Source organism: Teleopsis dalmanni, chromosome 1 (assembly GCF_002237135.1).
Source record: "Teleopsis dalmanni isolate 2A chromosome 1, ASM223713v2, whole genome shotgun sequence".
NCBI classification, from domain to species: domain Eukaryota; kingdom Metazoa; phylum Arthropoda; class Insecta; order Diptera; family Diopsidae; genus Teleopsis; species Teleopsis dalmanni.
In genome coordinates, this window is record NC_051846.1 from 147,095,444 (window position 1) to 147,114,322 (window position 18,879).

An 18,879-nucleotide genomic window follows, 5' to 3' on the forward strand; every position below is an offset into this window, starting at 1 on the left:
CATTTTGAGAATTTAAGGATGTCTTTATAGGAGTACAGTGATATCAACGCAGTTTTTTACTTAGTGGCTTATTTATAATTTTGTATTTAATTATGCCAATTATGCATTATTTTTTCTATATTAACACAGTTATTGAATACACACTGAAATTTCTGACATTTGAGACCTTCACTCATAACTTTAATATACTGTTCCTATTAATATATACAAAAAAAAACAGTACAGAGAAGATGTATGTGAAAAATTTTTTTGGAAAAGTTACAAGTATTTTTATATATTTAAAATATATTTAAAAATGTAATAAATTTTTAAACAACGTCATTTTAGCACAGTTTGTCAATCAAATGAAATTTATGAGCAGCTGTGCTCAATATTTTTTGCACTTTTTCAACAAAATAAAATATTGGAGTATAGAAGAACATGACAGCATGCGTCATTGATGCTTAATGTTGCACAAAGTACCAATAACCTTATGCTATATACTAAATCCCTATATCCTAGGACTAAACATAAATCTAACCTTTTCACATTAGCAGCAGAAAAAAAAAATGTTTGTGTGTATCAAAAATAAAATAAAAGTAGGTGAGCCACTTAACTGAAAAGTGGCCTGAGAACATAAATCCTTCTAGGTATGGGTATTGGAATCTTTTATATTTGTTCTTCCATTTTATTTTGAAAATAAGTGCTGTTTTATTTTGGAATGAAAAATAAATTGAAATTGGAAAATTGAAAAAGAAATTCATCGTGCATAGGACGTGCATTGAATTTGCTTTATCACTCATACGCCAGGTGTGCCATACAATATGCTGGTACCACTCAACAACGGTGTTTTAAGCAACGTTTTTATGGTAGTTTTGCCGTCATCAATCGCTGCTTTTTACGCTTGTCCTGTTCTATTTGTAACTTTTGGCGTTGACAGTTTGCAGTCGGAACGAATGTTGCCTCGGTTATTTTCCCGCTTATGAACTAAAGCATTGGTAGTGAAGCGCGACTAAAATTTGTTGGAAATTCAATATTAAGGACTCTGTAAAATAGTTTTAGAATTTTGTCACTTAAAATAATGAATCTGTTAGCAAATCTATCACATTTAAAATACGTGTCATTTTTGCTGGCAACGCAAAATATTGAATTAGAATTATTAAATGGAGCTTTTCTGTGGACTGGACAGCAATTTAAATAGATTTAAATTTAATTAATTTATCATTTTATGGTTATCAAGTGTCCTTCAATATAGTCATGAATGTAGCATATACTGTTTTTCATTTTTTAAATAAATTAAATATATAAATTTTAGGTTGTTGCCGTCACAACAGAGTGACGGAAATGTCGGACAAATAGTACAGGATATATGTCTTGTTTTAATCAGCAAAGCAAAGCAATTAATCCATGACGCATATCAGTTTAGTAAATTTTCAAACTATTAATTACTATTCTTATCAGTAATAGTTTTTTAATTAAATTTCAAGGGAATTTGTGTATATTTAAGATAGTTTGATATTTAGTCTCCAATGGATGCATACATCATTTCAATGGATATGGATGAGATGTGTATATGGATGATGGTTGTATTTAATATAGATTATAATATGATTTAGATAAAGATAATTCAGTTATTCTACAATGGGTTTATGATTTCGTTATAACTCCAAGTTTGAACATACAAATCAAATACGGCTTTGATTCAATTAGCTAATAAACACTGACTGTAAGCTTTAAATTTGGCAGAGCACAAGTTCTACCCTTGGTACTTGTAGTCTCAAAAAATTATTTACGAACAATTTGATATAAGAAATAATTGCAACACCACTGATGATGGGTATTTATCGATATTCGAAACAAGTCTATGGTCAGCCAAAAATTAAATTAAATAAAAATAATGAAAAAGTATTTTTCGTCAAAACGGACATTAAAAACCAATTTAATATTATTTAGATAAGTTCAGATGAGCTTAGGAGTACCTAATGTAAAGTCCAAAAATTTATTGACCGATTTATTAAAAATATCCGCAATAAAATTTCTATAAACATATATCTGGAGATATTTAATGAACATTAAATAAATCATTAAATCATATTAAATGTGTGTTTGATAATGTTCCAATAGATTGTGTATTAATTTGTATTGATTGTGGGTTTTGGATCTTATCTGTAGTAGTGTGTGATGGTCTCGCGAATTTTTAATTGTTTGATTATGTTTGTGTATAGTATTTTTACCTTGCAGTCGTGCCTTTCTTTATACTTTGTGTCAGCTAATAAAGTACATTCGTTAATGATATGCGCGATGGTATTGTAAAGTTTTTGTCTGGTATACGTGGACTTTTTAGAATGTATTTTGAATATGTTCTAGTGTTAACTATCCCATCCCGTATTTGGTATTTTGCATGTATGTTATTGTTTTCAATTCCTATGCTGCTATTGTGGGTTCTATTGCAAGCGGGTTTATAGAACACTGTTTTAACATCTGCTTATGTTTTACCTATATATCAAGCAAGTATTTTGGCTTTGGTAAAAAAAGGCCTTAGTTTACATATCTGTCGTTGCAGAAACGCTTGTAGATTTATTATTCCTCCGCTTCCGAGTCTTCTGGGTATGTAGACACGCTTTAATACAGCTTTCGGATGGTGATGTTTGTATTTTGGGAGTGTTGTTTTTATGTAGAAAATCATGGACAGACAATTTCCCAGAGATTGTAACATAATTGGTAAGATCCTATCGGGACCTGGACTTTTCAATGGGGAAAAGGAATCGATTGCCCATTCGATCCTTGTTAAGGACACCACTGGCTGTAGTTGTTTGAAAGATATAGTAGTACGTTTGGGAGATCGTCGTTTGGGAGAACCGTGAAAGTGGGTTTCTACTAATTGTGAGAGATGTGTGGTAAAATGAGCTATACCTTGCGGTGTCACTTAGATTTTTTCAGTTAGTTTTGTTTTAAAGTGGTTGTTATTTTTTTTTTTTAGGAATTCCTACTATAAAGTATAGTCAGTTAAACCCGCTAGGTTGACTAACACATGTGTTGTCTTAGAACTAATTTATACTAGTTGGGTTTGCGTTACTTGTATAGTTTGTTTTTGTTTATTATGAAGTTGTTTTACATAGAACAAGGTCAGGGTAAAATTAAGTCTTCATGTAGTTTTTGTTACAAAGAAGAAAAGTCGGTTACACGGACTCTTTCATCTGTTTCTGAGTTAAATGATAGATTGAGCTATTGTTGTATGTAGGTCACTGAGATTGATTTATTCAAAAAAATATTTTTGTGTGAACCAAAGACTAAGGACAAAAAATAGGACAGATTGTTTTTTTTTGATTTTAGTAAAATCACATTCACTAAAAAACTCAGTTGACTCTAACCTTGTTGGTTAAGAGATCAACGAATGTCTTGCCTAATTTCTGTCCAGACGTGATAGGTATTGCAGTGTAGTTATAGTGATGTTTTGTTTTGTTTGCTATTGACGTTTGAGGTTACTTAATATCGAATAAGGTCTGTATGTGTTTCGTCCTCTCGTCAGGTGGTTTTGTTTTTATTTTTATATTTTTTTTTTACTTCAGTGAGGTTCCTTCATATAGAACCAGTTTGGTGTGAAGTTTTGTCCTCACTGTAATTTTATGTTTAAGGTGTATGTGAATTCTAAATGAGTCAATTGACGAGTATGAACAAAGAATGTGTTTGGTATGGGGGTACGTCGGTTTATTACATTTTAGGCATCTATACATGAGGCAATAAAAAATTAGGTGTAGAAGTGTCAGAATTTAGGGATCAATGTAGTGTTGACCAGAGGGTTGGACGGAAAGACTGATAGACAGACGTCTCATATAAATTTGTGTTGGTTAATAAATTCTTAAACACTTGAATCATTTCATCTTATTATGTCGTTCTAATCGGCTTGAATGGATTAATTTGTAGTCTGAGTCTAGTGAATTTAGTTACAAATTCTAATTTTTATTAATTTTAATATAACATAAACTTTAAAATAATTTTTTTCCAAATATTTTATATATTTCAATTAAATTTTCAAAATTAATAAACAAAATTTAAATTAATACGCATTTTGACAGTTAATTTAGGATAAATTAGATATAAAATAATTTTAGGAGTTTAAGTAAAGAAAGGAAACAAGAAAAGAAATTTAGTGATAAGTAGAGACAAGAAATGCCCGGCTGATTCAATCAGTAGAGCGTGAGACTAGTAGGGTTTGGGTTAAAGCCATACGTTGAGCATGAGATAAGTAACAAGAAAAATGTAGCTATACCCGTAATACAAATTAACAAATAGTCTACATATGAATTTTTTTACGAGTGTGCTCCATATTGGCAGCAATATGATTTAATAACCGGTATGCGATTTGTTTCTGGCAGTTGGAAAATGAACTCCATGTCGAAAAAAGTAAATCAATACAATCAGTCTACCTGCGTCACTTTGGGTTCTAGTTAGAATCACCACTATACTCCCATTAAATGAATGAATTTCCAGCCGAAGTTGTGGGGCCTAAGATTCCTTCACTGTTATTTATGATTAAAACAGTATGTCCTATCGTAGAAATATTCCAATTTCTTTTCCGTGGGGGTGAACTTTGTGGATAGAATAAAGTTACATTGGGCCACACAAAATGAGTACAGTGCTTGGTTAATCACATTCGCAGAGTTTTTAAGCAAAGTTTACAAAACGTGGAGTATTTTCTCTGCAATTTTCGAGTAATAAATTTATGATGCTTTTTGGACTAAATATATACAATAATTTATTTTTGAGAGAGTGATGTTGTTTAGTGCTAGACTTTAAGCCGCTTATATCTTCTCCATACGGACAGTAGTATAATATTTGTATGCACGCCATTTGAATGTGATTTTAAATCGTTTTCTCCAATATAATTCGGCTATTTTTTTTATTTGTTATTATTTTTCATTATTTTTATCTCTGAAAAATATTAAAAACTTTGTTGGCAAATAGACTTATTGGCCAGGACACAATTACTAATAACGACCATCAGTTCATACAACGGTTAATTTATTAACACAGTTCAATTCAGTCTTTTGTATTCAGAAAATGAGTTTATATAGTTTAAAAAAACCACAAATAAAGTTGTCCATTTATAAGTACTACCATAAGCTTTATGGTAGTACTTTTTTTAATTAGTTAAACCAATAGTAGGTTTAATCAACAATAATGTTAAGTACGTGAGATTTCGCTGCATTTCGAGGCTGTTTAAATTATATTGACTAAGTTATATTTCATATATAATACAGATTAAGGATCTGGGTTAGCACCAAGTAGCGTGCAATCTCAATATCTAAAAAGGTTGCCAACGAGTATTGTTTAAAATGAATTGATTTTTCCACAGTATGAATGACTTCATGTATAGCTGTTTTTGTAGACCTAATCTTGAGGTAGCGTGCTGGCATTTTGAAATTTGAAAAGATTTCACTATTGGACTTAAGTTGGTGTTATATTACTCTCTCCATTATTTTAAATAAGAACGCAGTTGGACTAATCGGCTGTTCACGACTGTTAGATCATTATTACTACACTGTGGACGTAGAAAGGTATTAATAAATTTTTTAACGAGGATACATGATCTTGGCTTATCATTGTTCCTAATATACAGGTTATTATAGTTCTTCATCATTAGCCCCTTAACGCCATTACCTCTGACCCATGGCTCTTGCACGATGCTGACGTCGATATCCTCCTCAACTACGAAGATGGCGAGATTATCCGAGGCGACTTTCGAGTATTGAAGGTTGATTTGTGCTACTTTCAGCATTCGAGCAGGCTTACGACGACCCTGAAGCTTTTACTAAAGCTTCATATGTTGGGTGAACGAACTTAAATTTTGTATCCCGTACGTCAAACCTGAGCTTACAGTCCTTTTCTTCTATTGGCATCACGGATTCCCTGTTTGTCACTAGTAGAAGAGTCATGCTGTTTTTTTTTGGGTGCCCTCGTCCTTGATGATATCTCTGTGATTTATTATCACATTTTGATTTTGCCTCTGTAAAAGTTGGAGTACTTTCCCCTGCTCCATTTTCATTATTGGTAGCCAATTCCGAGCCCATGGTCGTTTTGAACTTCATGGCTGGAATAAGCTTAAGTCTTAATCCGTCCCATTCATCTCTTACGTTAGCAATGCTATTACCAAGAAATTCCTTGGACAAATGGTCGTCGCACTTGAAGCCCCTGTAGCCGAGTACCAATTTCAATGAGTCAAAGCCTGGTGTGGGGACGTGTAGATTTGCTAAAAGGTATTCTGTACCATTTCGGCTAGCCTGGGCTCAATCTTACCCCATTTCTCCAGCACTTTCTTCCTATTGCCGGTAATGTTATAAATGAGCGCCACCTGTAGCTTATTCCTTGCTATGTCGCTATTCGCACTTTTTGCGCTGGTTGATGTTTTACTAATGAATGTTGTTTTTGCAACTTTGCTTCTTGAAGTAAGGGTCCTGTCGTCCTGATACTGATACCGATACTGATACCTGATACTGATACCGACCAGAAATTTTGCACCTTATTAAAGCTTTGACCTTTCCAATTAGTGGACCTTATAATAGGTTTTCGTGCCTGTATATTTTTATTACACATTTCTTCAACCTACTACTTGATTAATTAACATTATATTCTGTTAATTGACCGATGTGTTTACGCAGAAAATCTCGATTATGCTCAAGACCAGCCATCAACGGTGGAATACGTTTTTTTTCCACATCAATAACAGACGTGTAGATTTTTTGAAATGCAACCTAATTGTTGTTATTGTAAGTACACAAGAGATTGTAAGTATAAAAGAGTTGTATCAGTGCGTAGTCGTTGTTTATCAGTTGTTTATCAATGATTTCCTTGGCTCCTTCGACTTAGTATTATTTCTCCCTACTGGTCGATTTGTTTTCGTCTTCTTAGGCAGAGTCTTTCTACTCTTTTTTAACTACTTGGTTGTAACTGGTGTTTGCTGCGGATGAATTGTCTGGGTACCTCTATCGTTGGTTTTACCGGTGATAGTTTGATTTGATGTCTTTTTAGTAGTTCGTTTATAGAGCGATGATATCGTTGCAACAGGATCACACATTGCTTGTTGGATGGACCTTCTTCCTCCACCCATCATCTCATTTAGCTAGGACATTTTATCTCCGAGTTTAATGAACGCTTCTCTCTTCACTTTTGGAGCACTGCTCCCATTAATCTCCGGTGGTGATGAGCAAGTTCTCCTATTGTTTTGCCTCTCTTGTGATAGTACAGGTGAGTGTGTTAGCCTCGGCGCCTTCATGAAGGATTTTTGGCTGGACTGATTATCCGTGATTTCCTTGCACTTTCGGTGCCTGCTGGAGTAGTAACGTCAGCATGTGTAGATGTTTTTGTGGTTGTATACATTTTCTTAGTAACTGGGTCCCAACTTAAAGCCGTTATGTTAGTATTGTTAACATATTATCTTTGCAATGCAGGTAGGTCATGCGAGGGTGGACACATGGCTTTATGAGCGCATATGTTCAGAGCCAAAGCGAGAGCTAAGCAGAAGATATTCCTAACTGCCCCTACACCTTAACTTAACAGGACTAATCCAAGATCTTTCTTTAAGGCTTGCCAGGTTTTAACGGAATGTATGCAGATGACGCTTATTTAAACCTATTTTTAAAGGCTTCATCCGTTATCATATTCAGTGTGTAGACGGCGACAGCCGTCCCTGACAAGGGGTACAGACGCTGCGCTCTTTCTTCTTCCTCGTTGGTTCTGCAGCTACTCCTTATATGGAGATCAATCGCTGGCACTTCCAACTCCATTGTTGGTGCATCAACCGCTCCCAACAAAAGAAGCAGACATTGTGTATTTACGTGTCGCACATTGCAATCCCGTGATGGTGGACGCTTAGTTGGAGTCTACTCAGCTCAGCTCAGGAGCTTCTTAGGGTTTCTGTGACCTTTTAAGCCATACCCCGTGATGCCTAGCTGGATTTTAGTCGGCTCGTATGACTGACATACCTTACCGCGGGAATATTCTAACCCCTATCACGCAGGGTGTGTTTGTGTGTGTGTGATCAACCTTTAGATTTGGGCAAGACTCTGTGTGTTCTTTTTGCAGGCAAGTTTCTGATTGTCCGGAACATCAATTATATGTAATATTTCCGCTAGTAGACTTCGTTTATAATTTGACACTTTGTTGACGATCTGTATTCTTCAAAATTTGGAATATGGTTCATCGTAGAGCAATGCGTCGCTATTGTTGTTTTTTGGTCATTGGGAGTTGGTATGCACTTCATGTCGTGTTTGTGACCATTTTTTTTTTGTTGAAAAAATGGTGTTTAAGTATATTATTGTCTTTTCTGTTAAATCCTCATTTTCTAAGACGAAAGTAAAATAAAAAGTTTCTTAATGTGACAATGATAAAATATAAATTCAGTTTGCTTTTTCTTAAGTTGAAGTAGATTATAATTTTATAAATAAATTAAAAAATTGTATTGTAATTGTATTGTAAATTGTATTGAAATGCTTAAAAATAGGAATGAACGGGGTACTACTTCCCTACGGAGCGGAGTACTGCGACCAGATTGATCTTTTGTGCTGCAAACAGACCCTAACCGAACAGAACTCATTCCGCCTTCCGAATGAACGCCAGAATGTCAGTCGTTGAGCACCTCCTAATGTTAGAAGGGGAGAGTAGTTCTCGACGCAATGACCTCCTCCTGACCCAGATCAAGGCTGGGCAGTCACAAAGAATGTGACTGAAAGTCTTGTCTGCTTCTAAGCAGAGTCAACAATCTATCTCTTCGGACAGACCCATTTTATTAAGGTAATAACGCAGTCTATGGTGACCCGTTAAATATCCCACCAGCAACCTTAACTCCATTCTGCTTAAGAAGGATACCTTACCGTAACTGTAGGGATGAACCAGGTCTTTAGCCTGACGGGTACCTCGACAGTCGCGCCAGTAGCGACTACTCTTGGCTGAAAACCATTTTTCAATTAGAGGCCTAGTTGTAGACCCACTCAATCCACAATAAGATTCCGGTGAGTGGCAAACTTATAAATCAGCTTACCTGATTTTATGTTTAGAGCCGTTATGTGGCTACCGTAAACCTACGGCTCTATAATAAGTCCTAGAACGATGTTATTGGTTTGGGCAATTCTGCACTAAATGGCGGATGCTCTTTCAGCATAATGCAGATTTGCCTGAAGCATTATGGAGGGCATTATGGACTTGATTTCTAAGGTGGGAATCTGGACAACGCGCTCACTAGCAGTGCTAACAGCCTCGCTACTGGATGGGCGAGTGTCTAGTTCCGCTTCCTCAGGAATAGTCACTGTTGAGCAACTGTCCATATGGGATGTTAGCGGAGCCGAGGATGACTGGATGGTCATGTCAACCTGAACCACCTTTGTTGCATTATTCACAGGGTGAGAGGGAGTGGGACGGTTCCCTTAAGCATTAATCTCAACCGGTGTGCAATCCTACCTTTTAGTTCGGACAACGACCTTATGGATTCGTCATCAATGACGAAAACTAGGTGCAGCATCTGATCTTGCGTTAATCTGCGTATCACCTTCCACTACCTGGTGGAGAAATTGTTCTGTGTACCAATGGTAGCCAAAACTTTTTCGTTTGACAATATCAAACTTTGGGAAAAAAGCCAAGAACTACATGATTTCGTGGGAAATCCTTTCCCTCATTTTGGACTCATTTTGGAATTTTGGGGACTCTAAAGTGAGGTTGCTAATTTTAGAGCTGACGATAGTTAGACCGGACATTTGTGAGACCACACTGTCGGTGTCGGAATCACAAGATTCGGCCGCTTCGGAATTTAAAGACAAAACTTCAATAATTTGCTGACGATTTACTGAAGATCGCGACGAAGTTTTTTCTGCTACCTTCACCGTTTCCGCACGCGGAGAAGAAGACGGCAGCCCATCCGGGTCCATCTTGAAGCACACAGTAGCGTTGTCAGAATGGATGACGGTTTTCAGCCCAGTGGCAATCCATGGTCATTCATTCCTCGGCATATACTGTTCCACCTTCGATTTAAGCTTTAATCTAAGACGCTTAGATTGTATACTACCGACAATTTACAACAGGTACAGTACATACACAAAGTACGTGTTTATCCCACTGTGTATCTGACGGCTGAAATGATTATTTTTATTATAAAAATTACATTCGCATTGTTAAAAAAAATAGGGATTTATTGTTTTTTAATGCCAGTAATAAGGTATTAATAAATAGCATATTCATCTCAGTGAAAATTTTTTGAAAATATATTTCATAAGCTATTTAATATAATGCCAATCAAGTCAAAGCAGCGTAAAAGTTTTGAAGTTTTGGACGCATTTAGATAAAGTTTTTATTTCCTTTGTATGTCCTATACACATTTGAGTGTGGCAATTTAAAAAAAATTAATTCTTAAGAGCAAAATATATGCTCTACTGATAATCTGTTATATTCTTTTATACAAATTTTTTTTAAATAAACTCAAGTAAATATTAAACCGATTAAATGTATGATGCATTCAATGAGGGTTAAATATTATCTTTTCGTATAAAAATCAAATATTTTTGTTTGTGGCAAAATAAGTGTTAGTAATAATAAAACTGCTTAATTGTTTTTACTCTATTATTTTTAAATTAATCTTGAGTTTAGTTCAAATTAACTTTAAATTAAGTTGCTTAATTAAATTTATATGCTTTATTTAATATTAAATAAAAGAAAAAATAAGCTATTTATAGCTAATGTGTGCTCTTGTTATTCTTATATTGTGAATTAAATCTCTTTATTTATAACTTGTTTTTAAATTAGTAGTTCGTCCATATATATATTAACTTCCCTTGTCATAAATCTATGTGATTTTACTATAGAATATATGAACCATATATACTTATAATGAAATTTCCTCCCGAACCAGAACTCGTAATTGTTTTCTTAATAATTATTATTGTAAAGAACTTTGATAAGTGTGGTTTTTTTTTATTTAAATAATATTTAATATAAAAAGTTTATATAAAAGTTTAAATATTAAAAATTTTCATCGAAACTTTAAAACAAAATAATTTCACATAAATTAACTTGTAATCAATTTCACTAAGCCATCAACCAGAAGTTAATTTAGAATATCTGTCTTTAAATGAAATATTTAGTTATTAAATAATTTTTTAAAATATCGTTTTTAGTACACATTGTAAATGAAATTCAAAGATTTGATCTAAAAGTGAGGTTATTGGTTTTTTTAATATTTCCTTTATATGTTATGTACATGAAAGCCATTTCGAAGTTATGCTTATATTCACATCTGCTACAAATATTTTTGAATGAAGAAATCCTTTGCTTCCCTCAATATTAAATAACAATAAATCTTATTACTTTAACATGTTCTGAACAGATCTGCCGGTTATAAAATTTTTCAATCCTCCACTATTAAATCAAAGTTATGTGGACAGTACAGAACGAAAATTGGAGGATTAAGCCAATTTGCTGATATCACTTTCAGCTGAGTTACCTACCTACTTAATTGGAAAGATTAAGTTTCAGATGAAAACGAAAAATAAAGAAATTTTATCTTGCGATCTTACTATATCATATATTTCCCATTTAAGAGCTTTTCGAAAAAAAGTAGTATCAATATAAGTAAATTGTTTTATAATTAATAAGGAAAGAACTTACTAACTTTTTTATATGTAAAGAAAATCTTTGACAATGAACGGAATATTTATCACACTGATTGACTATTCTCCATAGTTACTTAATCTAATCTCTAGTATTAACCTATTGCTTCCGAAGGCGAAAGTTTGGGTCAGTGAATAAAAATACTAGTGAAGTGAAATTAACTGATATCATCCGTAAATTGAACTTCTTAAGACATTGTGCACAAGAATCATTAAGACAAGTGTACCGATATAAAAAAGAATTGTGTTAAAAAAACAAAAATAACAAAAAGCCTTAGATAGATAAGTATTTGTGTAAAGAATTTCTTAGGTTATGGTATCTTAGGTTATATTCGTAATTTAATATATTACTCACGATTCAGCGCAGTGACGAATTAAACACATAAGTGGGTTGAGACGATCGTTTCAGTTTTTAGTGCAAATATGGCGTTGTAGACAGATTTTTTTATTAAGTTCATTGTTAGATATATATAACATCCTCGTATTAGTTAATAACAATCAATACTGTTAATTACACAGTTGCCCTTCATAATACTAAAACTTATTTTCTTCTGTACAGAAAAAATTTTTCTATTAAAATTTTTATCTAAATTTTATTTGTACTATAAAAAACCAGTTCTTTTAAATAATAATATTTATATATTATCTTTATGATAGCTTGAGTTTGTTTGTTTATATATATTTAATATTTATATATTTATTCTACAGCTGGTTTATGATTTCGTTCTAATATAATTACAGCAAGTGAATTTGTTAATAAAACTTTCATAGCAAATTAACAAAACTCTAGAAAAATGTGCGAGCGTAAAAAGTCAAGTACGGCTTTGGGTCAGTTGGTTAAGGAGCGCTGACTCTGAGCTCCAAATTTGGCAGGACACGAGTTCGATTATTGGTACTTGTAGTATCCAAAAATTTTTTACGAATAATTAAATACAAGAATAATTTCTGATAATGGGTATTTGGTAATACTCGAAACAGCTGTATGGTCAGCCAAAAATTTAATTGCGAGGGTGGTTTGATAAGTTAGTGACTTTTTGAATAAAACAAATTTTTTTTGGCAAATAATCATATTATTTTTCTACATAATCACTTGGACTAGTGTTTTTCTATTTGTTTTATTCCCCCCAAATAATAGGTTTTATCAAAGCTCTCAAAATACGCGTTTGTTTCGGTAATGACTTCTTCATTTGACTCAAATCTCTTACCGCTCAGCCATTTCTTTAGGTTTGGAAACAGAAAATAGTCGCAGGGGACTAAGTCTGGAGAATATGCTGGATGGGATAGCAGTTCGTATCCCAATTCGTGGACTTTGGCCAGTAGTGCTTAATCACCACACGAAATTCACTTTTTTCCACTTTCGTAAAAATTCACGAGGTTGTCTGCTTTGAACGGCTATCAAACATCAACTGAAAGACGTGGTTTGCTCAAAATTAGAAAGTTGCTCACTTGTAGATTTTAGTTGACAGCAACACTGTTACATTTGGAGTAACTGCACGGGAAATTTAAAAAGTCACTGACTTATCAATTCGCCCACGTAATTGAAATGATAAAAAAATGAATCTTTGTGGTTGTAGTTCACTTAAACCTCTATAAATATTTTTTAATAAATATCAATATAAATTTTATTTTTACTTTTTCATTTTATTTATTTATATTATATTTGTAATATTAATATATTATATTTATATTATATATATTTATATATAAAACAAAACATTACTCTTGTCATATTTTGTAATATTTTCCATTTCAAATGTGTAGTATATTCTTAAATATTAGAGCACATTCAGGGCTATGCCAGTTCCTAGTACACAGCTTCAAACCATCTGCTTTTCATCTTTAATCGACTTTCAATTCCAGAGTGCCTTCCCACTTCATATAATTTATAATGAATTGTTATTGCATTTTCAATGGCAGTCAATTAAGACAGCAAAATTCGAGATTAGAAATTTGGGAACTATTATTCAATATTATTGAAGATAATTTTCAAGTGTGGGATTGTGCTATTCTCCAAATCTGCAAATATTACAATGAAAATATGTAAGGAGCTTATTTTCTATAGTAATTAAATTAATTATACATTGTTTCACAAAATAAGCACAAAGTATAATCTGAAGACTTACGTTTAAGTACGAATTTGCATTTGTGCTTACTGCGGAGCAATATTGGATAGCATAATTAAGAATTTTGGCATATTTAGCTATTATTTTAACTTTACAAATTATATGAATTGCATTAGAGCAGCTTTATGAGAAGGCATCATCTTTGACTGACAAAATTTAATTAAATATTTAATAAGTTTTGAAAAATTAAAGTTGAAATTAATATAGCTAAATGCCTTTAAGTTATTGTTCTACAATTGTCATTTTTTTTTTTTATTGGAATATGTAAATAAAATAAAATAAAATAAAATTAAATAATTTTGAGTTTACCAAAGCATAAACATAAATTGTTATTATCTATGCATATTATTTACAGAGAAAAAAAATGTTTATTTTTTATCTTTTAAATTTAATTAAACTATGAGTGCAAAACTCGGTAAATTGTTGAATTTGTTCTTATTAAAAAATTTTTTATTTTGCATATCATATGACGACGCAGCACGGAACGCTGTGCTAACATCCGGCGTAATAAATTTCCTTCCGGTTGCGCAGCATGTAAACGTATTTGTTTTTTAATACAGCGAATTCGAGAAAAAAATGACAGCTTACCATACTATGTTATATACAAATTGCTGTGGACTGGATATACTCTAACATAGCAAAGTGTTCAGCCGAGCTAAAGTCCGTTTCAAGTCAACATCCGCTCAAGTGGCTGCTACATTAGTCGTTGATTTTCTTAATATTATAAATTATATTTAATAAAAATAAATTACTCCTCTGCCGCATGCAACACGGCACTGAAATATGCATATTGCCATAGCCTGTGCGTGTATTCACCATGAAATAATGAAAATTATTCCGCAATTCTGTGGTTCCATTGCTGTTTTCTTTCATGTCGAAGATTTCGAGTAACTACGATTGCAAATAGGCTCTTCCAACCTACCAAATGCGGTTGCATGAGGCTGTGTAGGCAAGCGTGAATTCCCAATAAAATATCCACTTCTGATATGCGTTCTAGATGGAAATTTTGTGGTTTGTTTTGTTAGTAAATATCAAATAAAACGAAATAAAGAATTAGTAAAATTTACCACTTTTCCTCTAATGTAAGTTGTTGGATGTGTTGATGCGATGATGTGATGAGTAAAGTTCTTCATTTACATTGAAGTCACTTAAATGAAAATGTTACATTAGCAGGCAAGCTAAAGAATTGTGAGGCTGTGCCAAAGAAAATTATTCAGATGCAGATACAATTTCAGCTAGGATAAATGTAAATAGTACTTTACCATACCTCCCATGCCTCAACCATTGCCTCTACCAATGCCTCTACCAATGCCTCTACCATTGCCTGTATGTTGACTTACTTAAGTCAAGTTCAGCAAATAAGTTGATGTGGCGTTGAAAAGTGTTGTTAAATTGGTATAAAGTTTTTAACGACAATGCAAATATTTTAGTAGAGAAAGGGTACGCTTTCATGTGGAAAAGGCTGAAGTGAATTAAATTAGAATGAAAGTGACATCTTCTAGGTTGTACATAATTGCAAATGCTGAGTAAGTTTCAAAAATTGAATACAATTTTATGTACTTGAAATGCTTGCGTGTCTCGAAATTTCAATGAAAGCAGATTACTTCCGAAAACCATAACCAAGAATTCGCAATAAAGTATCTTTAAATTTCACTTAAAAGAGATAAATTTAATATTAGTTTTTTTTTTATTGTATAAATAAATCATAGAATTTGGTTTCTATAGCAAAAATAATAAAAAAGTAATATTAAAGTATGTACAAATTACATCTCAACCCACAATTTTTATTGAAATTGTAATAAAATTTACAGAAGGGAATGCGCTCTCGTGGTGGGTTAATTTTATATTTCTGAGAATTAAACATTATTTTTATTCATGGCAAAATATTTAGTATCTTATTGTGTAGAAAGAGGAAATTATTATTTTTATTTATTTTTTACGAATTTAATAGTATAGCATATGGTTACGGAATTTTTCATCGTTATTATTGAGTGAATAACTTTTTAATTCTTATTGCGGAAGAGATTAAAAATATTACTTCGAAAATATTTGCTTAATTAAAAAAATAAAACGTCATATTAAAAAAAATTATACGCTTTTTTATATACATTTATTATATTAAAAATATATTTATCAGTATATTTCAAATACATTTTCTTAAATAATAAAAATTTAATGTAATTAAAAAAATAATACACTTTTATATACATATATATGATATTTAAAATATATTTTTCACTATATAACTAATGTTCTCACTTAGAGTTTTAACTCAAGTATCATTATCTTATAAGACTTTAATTAAAATAATGTTTAATAGATTATGATATATGACAAGCTTTGAGATATTTTTCTAAGGAGTCGATTGGGTCTTTTGTGGATGGTAATTGTTATAATCTAGTATGTTTTGCATTAGTTTAAACAATCTTAAATAATGAAATGTAAACAAAATTCAGTTAAATATAAACTGTCAATCTTGTCGGTTGTATTTACTTCAGTTGGCGACGAGGATAAAAATCTGCAATTATTCAATCGCTTTCACGCTTATTTCGTACCGTTCAATTTTACATACAATCATGCCGGGCGAAAGTGAAATTTATAAGCAATTGCTTAAAGAACAACAAGAGTTCTCAAAAAATTTGCTGAAACAACAACGTGAGTGGATGGACTCAATGTTTCAAAAACAAGGTACTGCCGGTGTATCTGAAAGAAATAACAACATTGTTCCAGTATTTCACAAATTTTCGAAAGAACAGCAAACCTGGGAATCGTACTTAGAACAACTTAACCAACATTTTTTAGCATATTCAGTTCAGTGCAGTGAAAAACAAAAATCATTTTTCTTGTCTTGGATTGGCACAGAAAATTTTGAGGTCAGTATTTTTTTAAAGCCAAATGCACATCCGAAATTTTACAAAAGCCGACAAATTCCATTTTCGCAAATGTCACTTTTCAAGAAAGAAGTCAATCGATTGACAAATGCGGGTATTTGGAAACCTGTGAAGTTTTCCCAATGGGCTTCGCCTATTGTACTAGCGCCAAAAGCTGATGGTTCCATAAGAATTTGTGGGGATTTTAAACAAGCAGTCAATGCGCAAATTGACATTGAACAATATCCTTTGCCCATACGCGAAAGTCTTTTCCATAAAATTAATTGCGGTCAACATTTTACAAAAATCGACCTTAAGGATGCGTATTTACAAATGGAACTCGACGATGAAGCAAAAACAATTCTGGGCTAGTGACAATGCCATTTGCTGTTGTAATACTTTTTGGTGTGCTGGTGTTTTCAGTCCCTTTACTATCACTTTCTGCACCAGATTCGTGTTCTAATTTTTCCTGCTTAAGCATATCCATCACTTCGATTGGAGAACGTACTTCAAAGCCATCAATTGATGAACGGACTTTGTAATGAGTTTTAATGTGTTTCGAAAGATGATCGCTTCGCATGAATTTTTTATTACATTCACGGCACTGGAAACGTTTTTCTCCAGTATGTGTTCTACGATGCCTTTGCAGTTCATCAGATCGAGTAAAGCGTTTTCCGCAAAACATCCATGAGCAAACAAATGGACGTTCGCCAGTATGCCAACGTAGATATTGACAAAGACATCGCACAATTAACTGAAAATTGTGATGTGTGCAAAATTGCAAATCCTGTTCACGCACGTGAATACTTAAGCTGGCCTGAAGCTGATCGACCTTGGGAGAGAGTACATATCGACTTTGCTGGTCCATTTTGTAATTCAATGTGGCTAATTTGTGTCGACGCTTTCTCGCAATTTCCGTTCGTTGTACAACTATCTACAACAACAACGGTTGACACCGTATCAGCATTGTCTTCTATATTTTCTCTGGAAGGTATACCAGAAACCATCGTAAGTGACAATGGTCCGCAATTTACAGCTGAAGCATTCAAACATTTTTGCTCAAAACTTGGCATCAAACATATAACAACAGCGCCGTTTCATCCAGCCTCAAACGGGTTAGCCGAACGATTCGTCAGATCTTTTAAAACTGCTGTTCAGAAAAACATTGACGATGGATTGTCTCTCAAATTCGCTGTATCAAAATATCTTGCAACATATCGTGCAATGCCGAATGCTGAAGGTAAATCACCTGCGGAACTTTTACATGGAAGGCCTGTTCGTACCTTGTTGAGTCAACTGTTTGAATCGCCTAGGAAGCACCTTGAAGCTTCGAAACGGAAAATGAAATTCAGTCTAAAGCAACCCGTCTTCGCTCGAAACTACGCAAGAGGGGAAAAATGGATAAAAGGAGTTATTGTGAAACAACTTGGTAAAATGGTTTACCGAGTGAACACATCTTTTGGTTACATCAAACGTCATGTTAATCAGCTTAAAACTAGAAGTAGCTCTGACCTCTCTTCACAACCAATTTTTGAATTCACTCCAAATTTCATCAATGCCACACCGCCTTCATCTAGCCAATCAACATTAATGCCTAGTGAAGAACGTTCTACCGAAGTAGTTCAACTTCGAAAAAGTGGTCGTATTCGGAAGGTTATTAATCGATTTGAATCCGACGATTTCAGGAAAACTTGAACTTTGTCAAAAATTAAGGGCGGAGAAAGTGTTATAATCTAGTATGTTTTGCATTAGTTTAAACAATCTTAAATAATGAAATGTAAACAAAATTGAGTTAAATATAAACTGTCAATCTTGTCGGTTGTATTTACTTCTAAAAAATCTTTTCGGTAACACGAAAGTACAAGAACAATCTTTCGAAAATTTAACGGAAAAACTAACGGATCATTTCCAGTCGAAACGACATGTGGTCGCTGCACGTTACGATTTTTTCAAAAGGGAAATGAAGCCACATCAATCATACAGAGAGTGGGTAGCCGATCTCCGCGGATTGGCAAGAGAGTGTAACTTTTCGTGCTCAGCCCAGAATTGTTTACACAATTTCGTGGATGATATGATTCGTGACCAAATTATTATACGTACACCTCACGATGCAGTGCGCACGGCTGCGTTCCAAAAGCCCCAGCCGACACTTGCTGATGTTTTACAGATTGCAGAATTGTACGAAACAACCACTAAAACGGTGGCAACAATTAAAGAACAAACGATCGAAAACTCAATGCCTGTTAATTCAGTTGG

At 33.3% G+C, this 18,879-nt stretch overlaps 2 protein-coding genes across 3 annotated transcripts; one reads left to right on the forward strand and one right to left on the reverse strand.

The window, feature by feature from the left end:
* Positions 1-16,639: 16,639 nt before the first annotated feature.
* On the reverse strand, positions 16,640-18,377 carry LOC119669257 (transcription factor Sp9-like). Of its 2 annotated transcripts, XM_038079085.1 has the most exons (2): positions 17,155-18,377; positions 16,640-17,064 (listed from the first exon to the last, which is right to left on the reverse strand). In XM_038079085.1, exons 1-2 carry the CDS (start codon positions 17,489-17,491, stop codon positions 16,937-16,939), a joined length of 465 nt encoding a protein of 154 aa, XP_037935013.1. In that variant the 5' UTR covers positions 17,492-18,377; the 3' UTR covers positions 16,640-16,936. The 2 variants fall into 2 exon arrangements, with proteins under 2 accessions (XP_037935013.1, XP_037935011.1); XM_038079083.1 differs by having other exon boundaries at positions 16,640-18,377.
* Positions 17,503-18,318, forward strand: LOC119666401 (uncharacterized protein K02A2.6-like). The gene has a single exon (XM_038075680.1). It carries the CDS (start codon positions 17,503-17,505, stop codon positions 18,316-18,318), a length of 816 nt encoding a protein of 271 aa, XP_037931608.1.
* Positions 18,378-18,879: the final 502 nt, after the last annotated feature.

Bases quoted from the DNA above. Each gene is read 5' to 3' on its own strand.
- LOC119669257 (XM_038079083.1), bottom strand. From the start codon at position 17,491: ATGGACCAGCAAAGTCGATATGTACTCTCTCCCAAGGTCGATCAGCTT.
- LOC119666401 (XM_038075680.1), top strand. From the start codon at position 17,503: ATGTGGCTAATTTGTGTCGACGCTTTCTCGCAATTTCCGTTCGTTGTA.